A 20,933-nucleotide genomic window follows, 5' to 3' on the forward strand; every position below is an offset into this window, starting at 1 on the left:
AGCAATCCTGAAATTTTTGCTCTGTAACCTATGTTTGAGTTCACACAGCTCTGTGAATGAACTTTTTCTTCATAAAGTTGCTAAATAAAGCTAAAAGCTATTTTCAGTGAAGCAAATCTGAATTAAAATGAGGTTGGCATTTCATGAAGTACTACTATATGCATTTTTGAATGAATAAAGTTGGTAAGATATATTCTGTTACTTTTGAATTACATTTTTTAAAACTTTTTTTTTTTTTTTTTTTTTTTGAGACAGTGTCTCTCTCTGTTGCCCAGGCTGGAGTGCAGGGGTGTGATTTTGGCTCACTGCAACCTCTGCCTCCCGGGTTCAAGCGATTTTCCTGCTTCAGCCTCCTGAGTAGCTAGGACTACAGGTGCCCACCACCACACCTGGCTAATTTTTGTATTTTTAGTAGAGATGGGGTTTTGCCATGTTAGCCAGGCTGGTTTCAAGCTCCTGACCTCATGATCTACCCTCCTCGGCCTCCCAAAGTGCTGGGACTACACGCATAAGCCACAGCGCCCGGCAAAACCCTATTTTAAAATAGGAACCAAGTTACAACTCACTGTTGTTAAAACCAAAAGTCAAAATTTATGCACAAGTATGACTTTACTATCTTAATGGCATTTAAAATTTTATTTTATATATATTGAACATTTAATGTGTTTGCTGATTATACAAATTATAGAGGTTTATTTTTATATTAGAAGATACAGAAAACTACAATGCAATAAAATATCAATCTTAACGAACTTTATTGAGGTATATCATTTAACAAGTATGTCTTGAACCCTTACTGAGTTTCAGCCACTGGGCTGAGTGATGGGTTTTTTTTTTTGTTTTGAGACAGAGTCTTGCTCTGTCGCCTAGGCTGGCGTGCAGTGGTGCCATCTCAGCTCACTGCAACCTCTGCCTCCTAGGTTCAAGCGATTCTCCTGCCTCAGCCTCCTGAGTAGCTGAGATTATAGGCGCCCGCCACAATGCCCAGCTAATTTTTGTATTTTTAGTAGAGACAGGGTTTCCCCATGTTGGCCAGGCAGGTCTTGAGCCCCTGACTTCATATGATCCACTCGCCTTGGCCTCCCAAAGTGCTGGGATCACAGGCGTGAGCCACGACACCCGGCCCACTGATGGAGTTATAAAGGTGAAGAACTAGTCTAGCGCAGAATGCAGAGTAAACAGACGAATACAATGTGATTGAGCTGTATTGTTAAATACAAGAAAGGACTATCAGGAAGACTTTTTGGAAAAAGTGTCTACACTGAGACCATAAGAATTAGTAGGAATCAGTCAAATAAATGTGGGAGGAGGAGAAAGGGATTATTCCAGGTAAAGAAGACAAGTCCAGGGCTTGAGAGGTAAAAGGTGGCTTGGTGTGGTGGAAAAGGTGAAAGAAATTTGCGACTGGAGAGCAAGAAATATGGTCGAGAGGGACTAAAAAAAAAAGTAGGGAGAGCCCAGATGCCGAAGGGTCTAAAAAGCCTCAGTAAGGTTTTGGAGCTTTGCCCTGAAGGCAATAGAATGCCTTTGAATTGTCTGAAGCAGGTGGTAACTTGATCAGGTCTACTTTTTGCAAAGTGGAGAATGCTTTGGAAGGAAGCAAGTGTGCACGCAGCGGGACCCGTTAGACTAATGTATAAATCCTGCCTGGAGGTCATCACTGGACAGGGGAGGTGGGGGAGGCGGTGAAGATAAAGAAAAGGGGATGAATTTGAAATATCCTGTTTTAAAAGGAGGTGGAATCCACAGAACTTGGCAATGGATTGGATGTGACAAGTGAGAGGAATCAGTGATGACTGCCAGGTTTCCAACCTGAACGAGTGGATGGATGAAGGGAAGCCGAGTTTTGGAGGGAAAGAGAAACATAATACCAACATTTAAAACATAGTAAGACTAAGAGGCTGAAGGAAAGGGTAGAACCTTCAATCTGAGCCGAGCAGGGCCGACAGCGCTGGGCAGCCTCCCACGCCTTTTCCTCCGCGAGGCCCACGCAACCGGCCAACTAAACCGAAGAACCACGTGAGGGAGACCCCACTGGGCACCGGGCGCGAGCCCTGCGCATGCCCGTTGGGTCCCGGAGGCCGAGTCTGCGCAGTTGGGGGAATTCAGGCCCATACGCTCCCCGCCTTTGCGTCGCCCCGAACATCGAGGCGCGGTCATGTGCTACCTTTTGCACGTATCCGGTCGTCCCTCTGTCCGCCCGGGACGCCTAGCCCCACCCACCGTTCCCGCCCCTTCCGTGTTTTGGTGCGCACGGGTTCCGCCAGACACTACTACCATTGGCTGTCAGTCGGATCCGAGAACGACGATTGGCTTTCCTTGACCGTCCCTCAAGCACCTCCCCGGAGATGGTCTGAGGTGGGAGAAGAGCTGAAGAGACCCGGAGCCGACGGATGGTAAGCTCGGGTATGTGATCTGCAGAGGCTGCAGGAGGCCGGGCTCATCCCGAGCCGCTTCGGCGAGTCTTCTTGCCGCTTGGCCACGCTGGTCTGCCCTGGTCCGGTCCCTCACCCCGACTTGAACCTCCCTGCTTTCTAGTCAAGGGGCTTCGCTGCGGCTGAGAGTCGGTCGCTGCCACGCCTTGGGGGGAAGGATTCCGGGAAGCCTGCGAGACTGCGAGTGGAGAGGTTTTGTCCAACGGGACGGTCTCCTTCCTTCTGTCTAAATTCTACTTGTCCTTCGAGGCGTGGTGCGGGCCCCATCGCTTAGGGGAGCCTTCCTTTTCGCCTGACCGCGGAGGTTTCTTTCTGTCCTGGTCTCCCTCATCGGGTACTTTGTTTTGGTCGTTGTCTTCACATATCAGTCTTATGTCTTTGGCCAAATTATGAGTTCTTAGGCGTTTAGGACCCTCTTTTTCTTGAATACCACAGTTCATTCATTGTCTTGCATTACAATATATGCTCTCTTAAGTGTTAAGAAGGTGGAGTGATAATCATGCCCCTGTCTCCTCAGAGTAGAAACAAGCGACACAGAAAGAGAAATTAAAGAAGACAGGAGCACAGTCAGAGAGAGTCAGGGAGTTTTGCCCAGGTTTCAGATCATTCTGTATCTCCAGCTAGCTTGCCTCCTTGGTCTTACCCAGTAGTCTAACAGCAGGTATATGTTTAGAATATTTGTGCTCGGCACAGTATAGGGACACAGGCAGGTATGATATGGTTTCTGCTCAGAAGCTTCTTATAGTCCAATTGGGTAAACGAGACTAGAACATATAAAACGACCGTGGCAACATAAAAATAGGGTTGAGGTTATATGGTGTCAGCTGTGCCAGCCATAGAACTAAGGAGCAAAAGTAGATCCAGGGATGGGGTAGTTTAGGAATGCTTCCCGGAATGTGATTACCTCCTGATATTTATTGAGTACCTGGGGTGTACAAAGCTCTGTGCTGAATCTGGGAACGAGAAATGAATAAGTGATGGCTACTATCCTGAGAAACTCCTAGTCTAGGGGAAACAAGTTTCATTGCAGTGATAGCAAAGATGTGGATGGATGCTGTGGGCAGGAGATGGGATATGCCAGCTGTACCTGGATGAATTGGGAAAGGGGTCATCAAAGAGAGGGCTTTTGGGTTTGAAGGGCAAATAGAAGTTGCATAGGCAGGCCTATCGCGGTGGCTCACACCTGTAATCACAGCACTTTGGGAGGCCGAGGCGGGTGGATCACTTGAGGTCAGGAGTTTGAGACCAGCCTGGCCAACATGGCAAGACCCTATTTCTACTAATACTACAAAAATTAGCTGGGCGTGTTGGTGCGTGCTTATAGTCGCAGCTATAATACGTCGGAGGTTAAGTCACAAGAATCGCTTGAACCTGGGAGGCGGAGGTTGCAGTGAGCCAAGATCACACCACTGCGCTCTAGCCTGGGCAACAGAGCAAGACTCCGTCTCCAAAAAAAAAAAAAAAAAAAAAAAAAGAACTTGCATTGGCATAGAGTTTTAGGAGAATGTAGGGTATTCAGAGACAAAGATGATGGAATCAGAGGAAAAAGGAATGAAGTATGGCTGAGGAAGCCAGAGAACAGCATCGTGTGGGGGAAAGAGCATGATCTCTGGATTGGAATGAGGGTGCTCTTACATCAGATGAAGTGTAGAGAGGGCTCACCACAGGGCTGACACACCGTAGCCTCTCAATAGATGTTCGTTTCCCTACCTAGACCTGGAGAAGTAAAAATGAGACCACTTTGAGAAGAGCCTTGCATTTCATACTGTAATAGAGAGTCAGAGGAGGTGTGGGATTTTATGACTTTTGGAAGCTGTTTTTCTACTTTTCTTACCCCAACATTATAAAAGCAGTCAATGTTCAATATTTCTTTCTTCTTCTTCTTCTTTTTTTTTTTTTTATGACAGGGTCTGGCTCTGCCGCCTAGGATGGAGTACAATGGTTTGATCTTGGCTCTTTTGCAACCTCTGCCTCCTGGGCTCAAGCCATCCTCCCACCTCAACCTCCCAAGTAGCTGAGACTACAGGTGCATGCTACCACATCGGCTGTTTTTATTGTCGTTGTTTTTTGAGATGGAATCTTGCTTTGTCGCTAGGCTGGAGTACAATGGTGCGATCTCGGCTCACTGCAACCTCCGCCTCCTGGGTTCAAGCGATTCCCCTGCCTCAGCCTCCCTGGTAGTTGGGACTACAGGCGTATGCCACCACACCCAGCTACTTTTTTGTATTTGGCCAGAATGGCCTCGATCTCCTAACCTTATGATCCGCCCACCTCGGCCTCCCAAAGTGCTGGGATTACAGGCATGAGCCACTGTGCCTGGCTGATTTTTGTATTTTTAGTAGAGACGGAGTTTCACCATGTTGCCCAGGCTGGTCACAAACTCCTGAGCTCAAGCCATTTGCTCACCTCGGCCTGCCAAAGTGCTAAAATTGTGAGCCACTGCACTCGGCCCAGCAGTCAGCATTTGTAATAGGGATTCACTGTTAGTCTGTGAGCAGCTCAGCAGCCCCACATACACCCCAGAGTGTTAAGGATGACTGGATTCTTCTCTGGGGAGGAGAAAAGGCTATGTAGGTATAGTGGGTATAGTAGGTTCAGAAAAGCCTGTATTGGAGGCATGAAGGATCTTCTGTTTTTTTGTATTTTCTGTTTTTTTCCTTTTAGTATTCAGTAAAGGCCTTTTTCAGAGTCCCCACCTGTCTCAGGTAGGCCAGAGAGAGCAACATGGTGGGGTCAGCAAGAATCAGTGAGAATTCCTGAGGAGAAGGTGACACTCAGGAGACAGAGCCAAGGCCAGCTAGTGTCCTCTGTCTACCAGAAAGTTTACTTGCAATGTCACCCTCTGTTCTGTATTTTGTTTATTCTTTATTGTTACTCAAAGTATGCTTCTGGAACTGCTTGTATCACAACTGGGGTGCTGAGTAAAAAGGGCACATTTCTAGGCTTAACCTCTGCCTTCCTGAATCTGAACTTCTCAGGCAGGCACTGGATAACTCTACATTCATGTGCAGATCTAAAATTAAGAACCAGCCGGGCACGGTGGCTCACATCTGTAATCCCAGCACTCTGGGAGGCTGAGGTGGGTGGATCACCAGAGGTCAGGAGTTCGAGACCAGCCTGGCCATCATGGTGAAACTCTGTCTCTACTAAAAATACAAAACTTAGCCAGGCGTGGTGACACACCTGTAATCCCAGCTACTCAGGAGGCTGAGGCAGGAGAATCGCTTGAACCCTGGAGGTGGAGGTTGCAGTGGGTGGAGGTTACAGTGAGCTGAGGTTGCGCCACCGCATTCCAGCCTGGGCGACAGAGCAAGACTCTGTCTCAAACAATAAAAATATAATAAAATTGACAGCATTTAGGGGGGTGTGTGTGTGTGTGTGTGTGTGTGTGTGTGTGTGTGTGTGTGTTTGAGACAGTCTCACTCTGTCACCCAGGCTGGAGTACAGTGGAATACAGTGGCACGATCTTGGCTCATTGCAGCTTCTGCCTCCCAAGTTCAAGCGATTTCCTGCCTCAGCCTCCTGAGTAGCTTGTGCCATCATGCCACCATGCCTGGCTAATTTTTGTATTTTTAGTAGAGACAGGGTTTCACCATGTTGGCCAGGCTGGTCTCGAAATCCTAACCTCAGATGATCCACCTGCCTTGGCCTCCCAGAGTGCTGGGATTACAGGTGTGTACCACTGCGCCTGGCCAAGAACCTTCAGTTCTGTGTTTATCTTTCTTCAATAAATATTTATTACAGACCGGGTGCAGTGACTCATGCCTGTAACTCCAACACTTTGGGAGGCTGAGGCAGATGGATTGCTTGAGTCCAGGAATTCGAGACCAGCCTGGGCAACATGGGAAAAACAAAATAAAAATTAGACAGATATGGTGGCGCATGCCTGTGGTCCCAGTTACTTGGGAGGCTGAGGTGGGAGGATCTCCTGACCGTAGGGAGGTCGAAGCTTCAGTGAGCTGTGATTTTGTGCCGCTGTACTCAGCCTGGGTGACAGAGTGAGACTCTGTCTCAAGAAAAAAAAAAATATTTGTTACATGCCTAAGCATGTCTAGCAGCGTATAGACACCCAAGGTGCAGTATAAACTACATAGATAACGACTGTTTATGTTCAAATGGAATCTACATTTTAACAAGGTATTAGCAGAGTGGTGGAGTAAACCATTGGATAGGTTAGGTAAAGGCAGATTGGATGGCACTTTGAAAGTCTGGCAGGGGACTTATGATTCAGTAAGAAATAAGGAGCTTCTGGGCTCATCTGCAGGCTATATGTAGTAGAACCATATATGGACTAGAGTCAGCTCAACATGACCCTACCATTACCACTAGTGTGTGGCTATGAGCAAGACAGTTGACCTCTGGAACTTCAGGTGTTTATCTATAAATGAGGTTAAAAATAGCACCTACCAGCTGAGCGTGGTGGCTCACGCCTATAATCCCAGCACTTTGGGAGGCCAAGGCGGGTGGATCACCTGAGGTCAGGAGTTTGGGACTAGCCTGACCAACATGGGGAAACCCTCTCTCTACTAAAAATTTAAAAATTAGCCAGGCATGGTGGCAGGCACCTGTAATCCCAGCTACTCGAGAGGCTGAGGCAGGAGAATCGCTTGAACCCGGGAGGCAGAGGTTGCAGTGAGCTGAAATCTAGCCATTGCACTCCAGTCTGGGAGACAAGTGAAACTCAATCTCAAAAAAAAAAAAAAAAAAGCACCTACCCCAAAGGGTGGTGTTGGTAATTAAATGACATAATGCAAATAAAATGCTTACTAGGGTGCTTGACATATAATAAGTGTGAAATTAAAAACAAAAAGATTTATTATCTTCATTTTGCCGATGAGAGTATTCAGAAGTTACGAGTTAAGTTCTTGACAAAGGTCATACAGCTAGTAGGTGGTGAACAATGGAGCCAGGATTTGAACGCTGATCTTTCTCAAAAGCCATCTGTTTGAACCTGAGCATTGTTCTTCCTCACATAGGAATAATTCCTTCTTGGTGGGTTGCTCTGAAGCTTCATGAGAAAATGTCTGTTAAAGCGTTTAGCTCAGTGCCTGGCACACACTCAGTAGTGTTAGTTTTTGTTTTCCCTTTCCACAAACACCAGACATCCTCCAGGGATTTAAGGAATTACTCCATCCTTACTGTAAAAGTGCAGGGTTTCTCATGGGTCACTGGAACAACACGTGCTGATTCTAGGCAGGCTGCCTGCCCAGGTTTTTGCCCCCAGCAGCACCTGGGTGGAATTCTTGCAGCTGTGGATTTCTTCCTCTTCCTCTAGGGTGAAGGCCATGCCGCCTCCTGGGAAAGTTCCTCGGAAGGAGAATCTGTGGCTCCAGTGTGAGTGGGGGTCCTGCTCCTTTGTGTGCTCAGCCATGGAAAAGTTCTTCGAGCATGTCACTCAGCACCTGCAGCAGCACCTGCACGGCCCTGGGGAGGAGGAGGAAGAGGAAGAGGAGGATGACCCACTTGGTAAGACAACAGGACACAGGAAGGGGAGGAGCTCAAAGAAAGGTGGAAAATCTGACTTTCTTTTCCTTAGAGGAAGAAGGCGGCCTGAGAGAATGGTGATTTATTTTCCTAATTGTGTTTTTGTTGTATATAAAAACATTATAAACTCATTTATAGAAAACTCAGTCAACAAGGATATAAGGAATAAATCTGCCATCCTGCCATCAAAAAGTAATTGCTGACAGTACTTTAGTGAACATTATTTTTGACATCTCTTTGCATGTGTTTACATATATTTAAATACAGATGAATAGGCTTTTTTTTTTAAAGATAATTCTGTACAAGTTGTTGGCAACCTGTTTTTTTTTCCTTTTTTTTTTCTTTTTTTTACTCTGCTAGTATTCCCAATTTTTTTTCTTTTACTGCAACCAGTCAGAAATGCATCTTATTTTTTAGAGACAGGGCTTCTTCATGTTGTCACCCAGGCTGGAGTCCAGTGTCATGATCATAGCTCATTGCAGCCTTCAACACTCAAGGGATCCTCCTGCCTCAGCATGCCGGGTATCTAGGACTGCGGGCATGTACCACCACCACACGCCAATTTTTTTTTTTTTTTTAATTTTTATTATTTTTAGAGACAGGATCTTGCTTATGTTGCCCACGGATCTCAGACTCCTGGCCTCGAGCAATCCTACCTCAGCCTCCTGAGTAGCTGGGACTATTGGCGTGTGCCACCAAGTCCAACCCTACTCCCACCTCCCAATTTTTTTTTTTTTTTTTTGCTTTGAGACGGAGTTTTGCTCTGTTGCCAGGTTGGAGTGCAGTGGTTCAATCTCGGCTCATTGCAACCTCCGCCTCCCAGGTTCAAGCGATTCTCTTGCCTCAGCCTCTCGAGTAGCTGGGACTACAGGCGTGCGCCACCACGCCCAGCTAATTTTTGTACTTTTAGTAGAGATGGGGTTTCACCTTGTTGGCCAGGATGGTCTCGATTTCTTGATATCGTGATCCGCCCGCCTCGGCCTCCCAAAGTGCTGGGATTACAGGCGTGAGCCACCGTGCCCAGCCCTATCTCACACTTTTTAACCTTTCTCTGACTTATGTTTTAGGTATGCCTTTTATCAATAGCAAATAACTGGGATTTTAATAAAATCCAATCTGAAAACAATAACAATAGTGAACTCTTCTATAGTACCTACTGTGTATCAAGTATTGCTGGGTACTTTTTTTTTTTTTTTTGAGACAGAGCCTCGCTCTTGTCGCCCAGGCTGGAGTGCAGTGGTGCGATCTCAGCTCACTGCAACCTCCACCTCCCGGGATCAAGCAATTCTGTTGCCTCAGCCTCTTCTTGCCATGATTACAGGTGCCCGCCACCACACCTGGCCAAGTTTTGTACTTTGAGTAGAGACGGGGTTTCATCATATTGGCCAGGCTGGTCTCGAACTTCTGACCTCGGGTGATCCACCTGCCTCAGCCTCCCAAAGTGCTGGGATTACAGATGTGAGCCACCTCGCCCGGCCAGTACTTTTTTAAACCAACATTAAAGCACTGTTTCCCACAGAGCCTATGAGGTAGGCACTATTATTATTTATTATTATTATTTTTTTTTTTTTGAGACGGAGTCTTGCTCTGTCTCCCAGGCTGGAGTGCAGTGACTGGATCTCGGCTCACTGCAAGCTCCGCCTCCCGGATTTACACCATTCTCCTGCCTCAGCCTCCTGAGTAGCTGGGACTACAGGCGCCCTCTACCTCGCCCGGCTAGTTTTTTGTATTTTTTAGTAGAGACGGAGTTTCACCGTGTTAGCCAGGATGGTCTCGATCTCCTGAGCTCGTGATCCACCCGTCTCGGCCTCCCAAAGTGCTGGGATTACAGGCTTGAGCCACCGTGCCCAGCCCTATTATTATTTTTTAGACGGAGTCTTGCTGTGTCACCAGGCTGCAGTACGGTGGTGCGATCTCGGCTCACTGCAACCTCTGCCTCCTGAGTTCAAGCGATTCTCCTGCCCTGGCCTCCCAAGTAGCTGGGATTACAGGCGCGTGCCACCACACCCGTCTAATTTTTTTTTGTATTTTTAGTAGAGACGGGGTTTCACCATGTTAGCCAGGATGCCCTGTTGGCCAGGCTGGTCTTGAACTCCTGACCTCAGGTGATCTACCCGCCTCGGCCTCCCAAAGTGCTGGGATTATAGACGTGAGCCACCACGCCTGGCCAGTACTTTTTTAAACCTACATTAAAGCACTATTTCCCAAAGAGCCTATGAGATAGGCACTATTATTATTTATTATTTATTATTATTTTTAGACTGAGTCTTGCTCTGTCGCCAGGCTGGAGTGTGGTAGTGTGATCTCGGCTCACTGCAACCTCCCCCTCCCGGGTTCTAGCAATTCTCCTGCCTCAGCCTCCCTAGTAACTGGGATTACAAGTGCATGCCACCATACCCAGCTAATTTTTTTTGTATTTTTAGTAGAGACAGGGTTTCGCTGTGTTAGCCAGGATGGGATAGGTACTATTATTATGTCTGTTTTACAAATAAGGAAATGGAGGCACAGAGGAATAAAATAATTTGTCCAAAGTCATGGTACTAATAAGTGGCAGGATTTAAAAGAAAAAGGAAAAAAACCTTTTTTTTTTTTTGGAGATGGAGTCTTACTCTGTCACCCAGGCTGGAGTACAGTGGTGCAGTCTTGGCTAATTGTAACCTCCATCTCCTGGGTTGAAGTGATTCTCTTGCCTCAGCCTCCCGAGTAGCTGAGATTACAGGTGCCCGCCACCATGCCCGGTTAATTTTTGTGTTTTTAGTAGAGACGGGGTTTCACCATATTGGCCAGGCTGGTCTCAAACCCCTGACCTTGTGATCCGCCCGCCTCGGCCTCCCAAAGTGTTGGGATTACAGGTATGAGCCACTGTACCTGGCCAAAACGACTTTTTTTTAGAGACAGAGTCTTGCTGTGTTACCCAGGTTGATCTTAAACTCTTGGCCTCAAGTGATCCTCCTGCCTCAGCAGGCTGAGCAGCTGGGACTATAAGCATAGACCATTGCATCTGGCAGGAATACATTTTTCTTTTCTTTTTTTCTTTTGCGGGAGTGCAGTGGCTCATCTCCGCTCACTGCAAGCTCCACCTCCTGGGTTCACACCATTCTCCTGCCTCAGCCTCCCTAGTAGCTGGGACTACAGGTGCCTACCACCACACCGCCTAATTTTTTTATTTTATTTTTTAGTAGAGATGGGGTTTGACTCTGTTAGCCAGGATGTTCTTGTCCTGACCTCGTGATGTGCCTGCCTTGACCTCCCAAAGTGCTGGGATTGCAGGCGTGAGCCACCGTGCCCGGCGTTTTATTTTTTTATTTTTTTTTGAGACAGAGTCTTGCTCTGTTGCCTAGGCTGGAGTGCAGTGGCTGGATCTCAGCTCACTGCAAGCTCCGCCTCTCGAGTTTACGCCATTCTCCTGCCTCAGCCTCCTGAGTAGCTGGGACTACAGGCGCCCGCCACCTTGCCCGGCTAGTTTTTTGTATTTTTTAGTAGAGATGGGGTTTCACCGTGTTAGCCAGGATGGTCTTGATCTCCTGACCTCGTGATCTGCCTGTCTCGGCCTCCCAAAGTGCTGGGATTACAGGCTTGAGCCTCCGCGCCCAGCCTGTTTTATTTTTTAAATATGTTTTTATTTTGCCTGTGACTCAGTCCTCAGGAGGTTCTGAGAACATGTATCGAAGGAATACATTTTGTATCACAACCTTGTACACCAAAGTTAAAGAAAAAAAACGTTGAAATAATACTTTTTTTACTGAATGCTTTCTGCAATGTTCTATCCTATTCTCTTTTATTTAAAAAGAAAATGTGGCTTTTTTTTTTTCTTTTTTTTTTTTTTTTTTTTTTTTTCCCTGAGACAGAATTTCCCTCTTGTTGCCCAGGCTGGAGTGCAGTGGCGCGATCTCGGCTCACTGCAATCTCTGCTCACTGCAATCTCTGCCTCCCAGGTTCAAGTTATTCTCCTCCCTCAGCCTCCCGAGTAGCTGGGATTACAGGCATGCGCCACCATGCCCGGATAATTTTGTATTTTTAGTAGAGACAGGGTATCTCCATGTTGGTCAGGCTGATCTCAAACTCCTGAACTCAGGTGATCCGCCCACCTCAGCCTCCCAACGTGCTGGGATTACAGTCATGAGCCACAGCACCCAGCCCAAAAATGTGGTTTATAGTTCATTGAACTGATTTCATCACCCACTAGTGGGTCACAACACAGTCTGAAAAACTGTATTCTACAGGAAATATGGAGGCAGCTCTCCTTCTCCCACCCCAAATTCTGTTTTAAGTCTGGTGACTGTGAACCATAACTGATAGTTTCAAAATTCAAGTCATATTTATACAAAAGAAAAATTGGGGCATGATTATATTTTTTAAAGTATCTGTGTTTCAAAACAAGTTAACTTCCATAAAGCACTGAAAATACAGTATTTAGAGATGCTAGAGAGATAGGAAATGGATTGGAAGAGTTGATGGGGCCTTCTTGGAGAAGGCAGATCTTAAGCAAAACATGAGGGGAAGGAGGACTGGTGGTTTTACAAGAAGTGGGAGGTGTCTGAGATCGAGAGGCAGCATCTTCATCAGGAACTGCAGAAACACATGTCAGAGGTCTTGCATGCCGGCCATTTCTGCTGTCTGTTTCTGGCATAGGCCTTGCACACACACTCACCTCTGCCTAGACCACACTTAACCTATTTACAGATACTCATCCATCGTCCTTCAGAGTTCAACATGGGGACGCTAATCAGAACACCATGTCTACATCAAATTATCTCTGTTTAATACTTTTATAGCACCACGTATATCCCCACTTTGTAACACTCATCACTGGTTGCAATTTTATATTTATAGATCTGATTATTTGATGAATATGCTTTCTCCCTGACTGAAAGCTATGTGAGGGCAAGGAGTGGGACACTTTTTACTTGTTATAGTCCCTCTACCTGGCACACAATTTATGTTCATTAAATACTGGTATTTGCTAAATGAACTCCTGGTAATTGGATTAGAGTCCAGCCTCCTCACTCTCTGTTTAGTGCTGCAGGGGGAAGGTGACCTGAGCCTTGGAAAGTGTCCGACTCTTCCTTTTAAACCCCTTTCAACAGAGGAAGAATTCTCCTGCTTGTGGCAGGAATGTGGCTTTTGTTCTCTGGACAATTCTGCTGACCTCATCCGCCATGTCTACTTCCACTGCTACCACACCAAGCTGAAACAGTGGGGGCTGCAGGCCTTGCAAAGCCAGGCTGACCTCGGCCCCTGCATCCTGGACTTCCAGAGCCGGAACGTCATCCCTGATATCCCTGACCACTTCCTGTGTCTGTGGGAGCACTGTGAGGTCAGCAGGCAGTGCCAGTAATTGGGGTGGAAGGAAGCTGGGGGTCTTAACTCTGAAGCCTTGTCCCTTTCAGGGATGCCTTCTATTTCCAAGATTCCTGCTAGTATCTCTCCTCCATTTCTTTTGCTCTCTTTAAAATTTATTTATTTTTTACACACAGGCTCTTGGTCTGAAACCCAGGCTAGAGTACAGTGGTGCAATCACAGCTCACTGTCACCTTTAACTCCTGGGCTCAAGCAATACTCCCACCTCAGCCTCCCAAGTAGCTAGGACTACAGGCATGTACCACCATGCCCTGCTAACTTCCAAATTTTTTGTAGAGACAAGGTCTGGGTATGTTGCCCAGGCTGGTCTCGAACTCTTGGCCTCAAGTGATTCTCCTGCCTCAGCCTCTCAAAGTGCTGGGATTATGGGGTTGAGCCACCACCGCACCTGGCCACTCGTCCATTTCTGTGTAGTGCCTTTCTTCAAACTTTCCCATCCCCATCAAGTTAATTTGGGAGAGAGCCAATAATTCTTTGGGCACATAGGGGTGAGTCCCTCTACCCACCCTCAGTCCTCACCCTCAAGTTGCCCTGGCACAGAGTTCCTTCGACAATCCTGAGTGGTTTTATCGGCATGTGGAAGCACACAGTCTGTGCTGTGAATATGAAGCAGTCGGCAAGGACAACCCTGTGGTGCTGTGTGGCTGGAAAGGTAGGGCTACTCCTTAACTTCTGGTCTCTGGAAGAAACCCTGGGGTTGCTGAAGAGCTAGGACAGAAAGGGATAGGGGTCCTACAGGGGCAAGGTTGGCTGCTGGCTGGAGGGACTCAGGGGTACCAGATCCGAGGCAAAACGGGTTTTGTGGCTGGAGACTGACAGGGCTTCCTTCCTAGGCTGTACCTGCACCTTCAAGGACCGCAGTAAACTTCGGGAGCACCTCCGCAGCCATACCCAGGAGAAAGTGGTAGCCTGCCCCACCTGTGGGGGCATGTTTGCCAACAATACCAAGTTCTTAGATCACATCCGTCGCCAGACCTCATTGGATCGTAAGTAGTCAGAGGAAGTGGGGTAGATGCAGGCTGTCCTGCTTGCAATGGGTTAGGGGCATGTTTCTAGCGGGGGTGGCTGCTGAAGAGACCTGCCTCTTGGCTCCCTCTTCTTTTTGGGCTCAGGCACCTCCCATAGTCTCTTTGCTGATTCAGATTCGTAGACATTGTTATTCAGTACTTACTGTGTGTATTACCAGTTACTCAGGGAATCCTCACAACAGCCCCATGAGGTAGGCTTCTTATCCCCCTTTTTGCAGATGAGGAAACTGAGGCTCAGAGAGGTTAAATCACTTACCTGAGATCACACAGCTAGTAAGTGGTGAAGCTGGAATTCTAACTCAGGTTCTCCAAGTCCCATGCTCTTTCCATGATACTGTGTCCATTCATAGCTCCCTGAGCTCTTCTTTTCTCCTTGGGTGGTTCCCTTCTGCCTGGGATGGTTCCCCTCTCCTTTCTGTGCCTGTCCACTATCCCCTACAGCCCTCCTTTCTTCTGCCTGCCCCACCCCAGAGCAGCACTTCCAGTGTTCTCACTGTTCCAAGAGATTTGCCACAGAGCGGCTGTTGCGGGACCACATGCGCAACCATGGTGAGTGGCCTGCGGCCCCCAGCCTCCCTGCTGCCCTCCAAGCTTCCACAAGTTCTCACATCACAGCCTCCTCTCTGCTTCTCTCAGTGAATCACTATAAGTGCCCTCTGTGTGACATGACCTGCCCGCTGCCTTCCTCCCTCCGCAACCACATGCGCTTTCGTCACAGTGAGGACCGGCCCTTTAAATGTGACTGTTGTGACTACAGGTAAGGGGGACCAGGGACCAGAAAACAGCTCGTGTTCCTGTGTTCCCCATGTCCTCCAATCCCTCCTGATTTCTCATGGCAGCTGCAAGAATCTTATTGACCTCCAGAAGCACCTGGATACCCACAGTGAGGAGCCAGCCTACAGGTGTGATTTTGAGAACTGCACCTTCACTGCTCGCTCCCTCTGCTCTATCAAGTCCCATTACCGCAAAGTACACGAAGTGAGTGGGGCTGGTGGTGCGAAGGGCTAGTGGAAGTATGGGGGACCCTGGGGTGAAGAACTGGTATCATTTTACCCTTCCTTCCCCATCAGGGAGACTCTGAGCCAAGGTACAAATGTCATGTGTGTGACAAATGCTTCACACGGGGCAACAACCTCACCGTGCACCTTCGCAAGAAGCACCAGTTCAAGTGGCCCTCAGGGCATCCCCGTTTTCGGTATGTCTCTCAGCCCTCCTTCCCAGATTAACACACTTGTTTTTATACCTTTTCAACAAGTTGTGAAAACCTTAATTTGATGGTGGTTTTATGTCTACCATTTCCATTTAGATGCAAAGAATCCTAAGAATAATGGTGGAGCAAAGCTTATTTTTCTATTTTTTGATTGTAAGGCATGGTGCCAAACCCAATTAATCGTGCCAAAAAGTCCTGCAGCTGGAACTAGAGCTAGAGTCTAAGGGTTCTGATCCTTAGCTCCAAGGCCTTCTCATAAATCCTTTGACACTTTCACCCTTCAACACAGTCAGTCTCTGTTTCTCTGGTTGGGTTTCTACATAAAACTTTCCATTTTGAGTAATGATCTTTCCCTCTTGCCTTTTCTTCTACATATTCCAATAAAGACCTTTTTTGTCTTCAACTCCTGTCACTTGGAATCCAGGACTTCTTCCATCCCTCATGTTTGTTCCTTACTTTGCCAGCCTCCACGCCATTTCTGTATCCCCCTGCCTGGATTTGCTGCCCTTTATGCTCCTACCTCACCAGGTACAAGGAACATGAAGATGGCTATATGCGGCTGCAGCTGGTTCGCTACGAGAGTGTAGAGCTGACACAGCAACTGCTGCGGCAACCACAGGAGGGATCGGGCCTGGGAACGTCGCTGAACGAGAGCAGCCTGCAGGGCATTATTCTGGAAACAGTGCCAGGGGAGCCAGGACGTAAGGAAGAGGAAGAGGAGGGCAAGGTTGGCGATGGGACAGCCCTCTCAGCCTCTCAGGACAACCCCAGTTCTGTCATCCATGTGGTGAATCAGACCAATGCCCAAGGCCAGCAAGAGATTGTCTACTATGTGCTGTCTGAAGCCCCAGGAGAGCCTCCCCCAGCCCCTGAGCCACCCTCAGGGGGCATCATGGAAAAGCTTCAAGGAATAGCTGAGGAGCCAGAGATCCAGATGGTTTGAAGGCCGCAGAGCCAGACCATTTCTTCTCCAGGTCCTGGAGTTTGAGCCAGGCAAGTGGCTGTGCCCCTAGTGGACAGCCGTTGCCAATGGATGCCTTTAGGAGTGGTGCTGAGAGCAGTGTGGTCCACTCTGGTCTGGGTTTGCATCATTCTATGGACTCTAAAGACTTCCCTTTTCTGCCAGACTGCATTTTGTGGGGAGCCTGAGGACTTTGGATTCTTTGAGGGGATCCTAGATGTGTGTGTTCTTGTTAAAGAGGCTGTTATCAGGCTTAACCATAACCCTCAAGACATGCTTGACGGTGATTAAATCCTTAGCTTACATCCATTCCCATCTTTAGGGCTCCTTAGGCCCAAAGATGGCATGTGACTGGTCCCTACAAGGGTCCTTTCTTTGTCGCCAGCCAAGGCATTGAGAACCAATTAGCCATTTTCCTCTTAAGGTTTCCTCTACAACCCCAAGGACTTTCATGATTATCCTCAGGGACAGGATAGGAGGCATTGAGCGTGTTTATTAACAAATTGTTTTTGGTAATAAAAGAAATGCTTGGACTCTTACTCATTTCTTCTTACATTTGGTAGCAGTTTAATAGGTAATGAGGAGAATAGCCACCCAGGAGAGGAGCTGAATAGTTAGGCTTGTTCCCCTTCTGGTGACTCAGGTGGTTGGTTTTTTGTTGGCTTAACTGTCCTGTTGTCCTCTCCTCCTCCCCTTGGTGAAACTTCACTATTTCTTCTTAGAGTATATGCCATTTCCATGGAGGTCCCAGGTCTTTGGCTGTGAGTGGGCAATAGTGGTACTATAGAATGAACAAGAATGGGCTCACCAGGAGGATAGGACAGCTGACTGTGGCCTCACTTTGAATACTGATTAGAACCCAGTGCCTCCAGGGTAGGGGTTCTTTACCTGGGAGTGGGAAGGAAGCTGGGGGTACAGAGTGGATTGGAAAGCCTCCTAGGGAAGGGAGGCAATCAAATGGTCCAGGAACCAAACTAAAAAATGATGTGTCTGTGCATTTTCCTGGGGAAAGGATCTGTTTTTTGCTGGATTCTCAAAGAGATTGAAACCTTGCAAAATAAGAATCATTTAGTCTGGTTCAGCTACTTCTCAGCACCCTGTGTCCATTTTTATGGTCCACTGCTATACTAGAGAGGTCAAGGAAATAGTCTTGGGTGGACAGGAAGCTACCCAAAAAGGATCTCTGGGCCTTTTTTTTTTTTTTTTTTTAAAGACAATTCTATTACTAAAAAAACTAAGGTCGGGTGTAGTGGTTCATGCCTGTAATCCCAACACTTTGGGAGGCTGAGACGGGCGGATCACGAGGTCAAGAGATTGAGCCCATCCTGGCCAACATGGTGAAACCCTGTCTCTACTAAAAATATAAAAATTAGCTGGGCATGGTGGTGTGCACCTGTAGTCCCAGCTACTTGGGAGGCTGAGGCAGGAGAATCACTTGAACCCGGGAGGCAGAGGTTGCAGTGAGCCGAGATCATGCCACTGCACTCCAGCCTGGCAACACAGCGAGACTCTATCTCAAACAGACAAAGAAAGAAAGGAAAACTGTGTGTCTATTTGTGGAAAGAAAAAAATATCTTCATTAATCCCATCAGCCATTTACTGAGTTCCTACTATAGTCCAGGCACAGGTGCTAAGGATACAAAGATGAATAAAACCCAGGACCTTCCCTGGAGGGACTTGCAATATAGAAGCAAGGAAAGACTAGGTAAGCTGAGTGATAGAAGTTTATCAGGGTACATTTAGAAGGCTCCAAATAGGAGTAGATGGTATTACCTGGGCAAGGAATCAGGAAAGGTTTCATCCAGGAAGAGACCTTCCGCCTAACCAAGACTAGATGAAGACTTTAAAGGTTCTAAACTCCAAAAAGATTGTGGTGTCCCATTTTTCATATGTAATCAGAAAGAAAATATTAAGCCCTGAAACATATTTCAAGTTCAACATGATTATACTTAAAACATATACTGTGTATAGATTGACTATCAAATTCTGTTTCTAATTTTTTCCTTTATTTTTCAGTTCCCCTGTTTTGCTGGTGTTCTAAACACTGACGTGGCGTGCCCTTTGAGTAATACCACACTAGTGACTTTATCCATTCTTCCATGAGCAGTGTCTTTGGGAACAGGCCAGCATTCTATGAAAAGGGCCTTCCCTACTAGTCTCAGTCATGCCCACACCAAATCCCATTGCTCTATCTGGACCATGGAGACAGAAGAAGAGATTCTGGTCTGTTACCATGTGATTCCATTCCCTAGGAGGAGGGGTGACTTGGGATCCTGGACTCAGTATGCATGGCTTAGAAAGTACTGGACCAGAAGTGAGGGGTCATTGTTGAGTAGGCAGCCAAAGGCCTCTGGAAGGATACTAAAGGCTGTGGTGGGTGACAGTGGGCTCCTGGAGGAAGCAGGGTGATGATACTAATTTGGTTACCTTCGAGTTTCACCTAAAGTCAACCCTGGTCCCAGCATCATGGTGTCTGAAGATTAAGGAGACACCCTGTCTTAGTGTTCCTTAAAGTGAGTAGGGATAGGAGAGAAGGCAGGCGGTCCAGGAGTTGGAAGCAGATAACTTCTTTTCTCTTATTTGGGACAAGTCCACAACCACAGAGGACTTAGAATAACTGGGTGGGTATAAAAAAATGTCAACTATGGCCGGGTATGGTGGCTCATGCCTGTAATCCTAGCACTTTGGGAGGCTGAGGTGGGCAGATCACTTGAGGTCAGGAGTTCGAGACCAGCCTGGCCAACATGGTGAAACCCTGTCTCTACTAAAAATACAAAAAGTAGTTGGGCATGGTGGCACATGCCTCTAGTCCCAGCTACTCGGAAGGCTGAGATAGGAGTATTGCTTGAACCTGGGAGGCAGAGGTTGGAGTGAGCCGAGATCACATCACAGTACTCCAGGCTGGGCGACAGAGCAAGACTCTGTCTCAAAACAAAACAAAACAAAAAAAAAAAGTGTCAACTAAAAAGGAAAATTCAAAAACAGGCCAGGTGCAGTGACTCATGTCTATAATCCCAGCACTTTGGGAGGCCAAGGTGGGTGGATGGCTTGAGCCCAGGAATTCACGACTAACCTGAGCAATGTAACGAAACCCCATCTCTACAAAAAAACACAAAAATTTAGCGCAGGCGTGGTGGTGCATGCCTGTAGTCCCATCCACTCAGGAGGCTGAGGTGAGAGAATTGCCTGAGCCCAAGGAAGTCGAGGCTGCAGTAAGCTGTGATTGTGCCACTGCACCCCAGCCTGGATGACAGAACAGTGTCTCAAAAAAAAAAAAAAAAAGAAAAAGAAAAATGATTCTCCAAGATGAGAAGAGAGAGGAATGATGAATGGTCATGGGGAATAAATCATTACTGTAAGATTATGACCTAGTGAATTTGGACACTCAATGCATGTTAAATGAATCAATGAATTTTGCTCAAGACCAAGAATCAAATGAGGAACATATCCACTTCATGTACAGTAGCAGAGAGACTTAAGGCTGAGAGGGAAGGGTGGAGGAGATGGTGAAAGCTTCTTCATACTATGCTAAATAGCTTGGATTTCTTGGCTGGGGAGGGAATGTGGAGGACAAGTAAGTAGATGAAACTTGGAAAGGAATGGGGATGTCCCTCCCCTCGTGGAACTTAAGGCTAATTTCCTGAGGGAAAGAGACTAGAAGCCAAAGGGAAGAAGCCAGTGAGAGAAGATTTCAAAAATACAAGAGAAGCCTGGTGCGGTGGCTCATGCCTGTAATCCCAGCACTTTGGGAGGCAGAGGCAGAGGCAGGGGCAGAGGTGAGAGGATTGCTTGAGTCCAGGAGTTCGAGACCAGCTAGGGCAGCATGGCAGAACCCAGACTACAAAAAACTACAAAAAGCAGGGCATGGTGGTGCGTGCCTATAATCCCAGCTACTCAGGAAGCTGAGATGGGAGGATGGCTTGAACCTGGGAGGTCCAGGCTACAGTGAATTGTGATCATGCCACTGCACTTTAGCCTGGGCAACAGAGCCAGACTCTGTCTAAAAAGACAAACAACAACAACAAAAAAAGGGAGAAATCTACAGGAGAGAGGATATTGATAGGGTAAAGCCCCTAGATTTGGGGTGGGAAGAATATAGAGAACAAGTAGATAAATAAAACTTGGAAAGGAATGGAGTACAGAGAAGAAGGTAGGAGTGGGAGTGGATATGGATTTTATTCATAGGCATAAGGTGGATTTCATGCTCGGTGGTCTCTATTTCATTGATAAAGTAGGAATTAAAGTTATTGAGGATAATTTGTTGGATTAAGGATTTATATGAATTGACACATTTTAGAAATGCCATTTACAGATACAAGAATGAGATAGAAGACCTGACCACCCAGCTGAGGTTGAAGACCAAGATCAGACAGGGGCAACTTCAATACAACCATACAATTTTCTTTTTCTTTTTTTTTTTTTTTTTTTTTTTTTTTTTTGAGACGGAGTCTCGC

At 47.0% G+C, this 20,933-nt stretch overlaps 1 protein-coding gene across 5 annotated transcripts; it reads left to right on the plus strand.

Annotated features, from left to right (window-relative positions):
- Positions 1–2,281: 2,281 nt before the first annotated feature.
- HINFP (histone H4 transcription factor) lies at positions 2,282–17,018 on the plus strand. 5 transcript variants are annotated; one of them, XM_050758482.1, is made up of 10 exons: positions 2,282–2,396; positions 7,711–7,901; positions 13,007–13,236; positions 13,821–13,932; positions 14,114–14,266; positions 14,750–14,857; positions 14,945–15,065; positions 15,148–15,286; positions 15,379–15,503; positions 16,047–17,018. In XM_050758482.1, the coding sequence occupies exons 2-10, from the start codon at positions 7,721–7,723 to the stop codon at positions 16,459–16,461; spliced, it is 1,584 nt and encodes a 527-aa protein (XP_050614439.1). In that variant the 5' UTR covers positions 2,282–2,396; positions 7,711–7,720; the 3' UTR covers positions 16,462–17,018. The 5 variants fall into 5 exon arrangements, with proteins under 5 accessions (XP_050614439.1, XP_050614443.1, XP_050614441.1 ...); XM_050758486.1 differs by having other exon boundaries at positions 2,320–2,396; positions 14,780–14,857; positions 15,905–17,018; XM_050758484.1 differs by having other exon boundaries at positions 2,320–2,396; positions 14,780–14,857.
- Positions 17,019–20,933: the final 3,915 nt, after the last annotated feature.

The sequence above is a fragment of the Macaca thibetana genome, chromosome 14 (genome assembly GCF_024542745.1).
Source record: "Macaca thibetana thibetana isolate TM-01 chromosome 14, ASM2454274v1, whole genome shotgun sequence".
Taxonomy (NCBI): Eukaryota; Metazoa; Chordata; class Mammalia; order Primates; family Cercopithecidae; genus Macaca; species Macaca thibetana.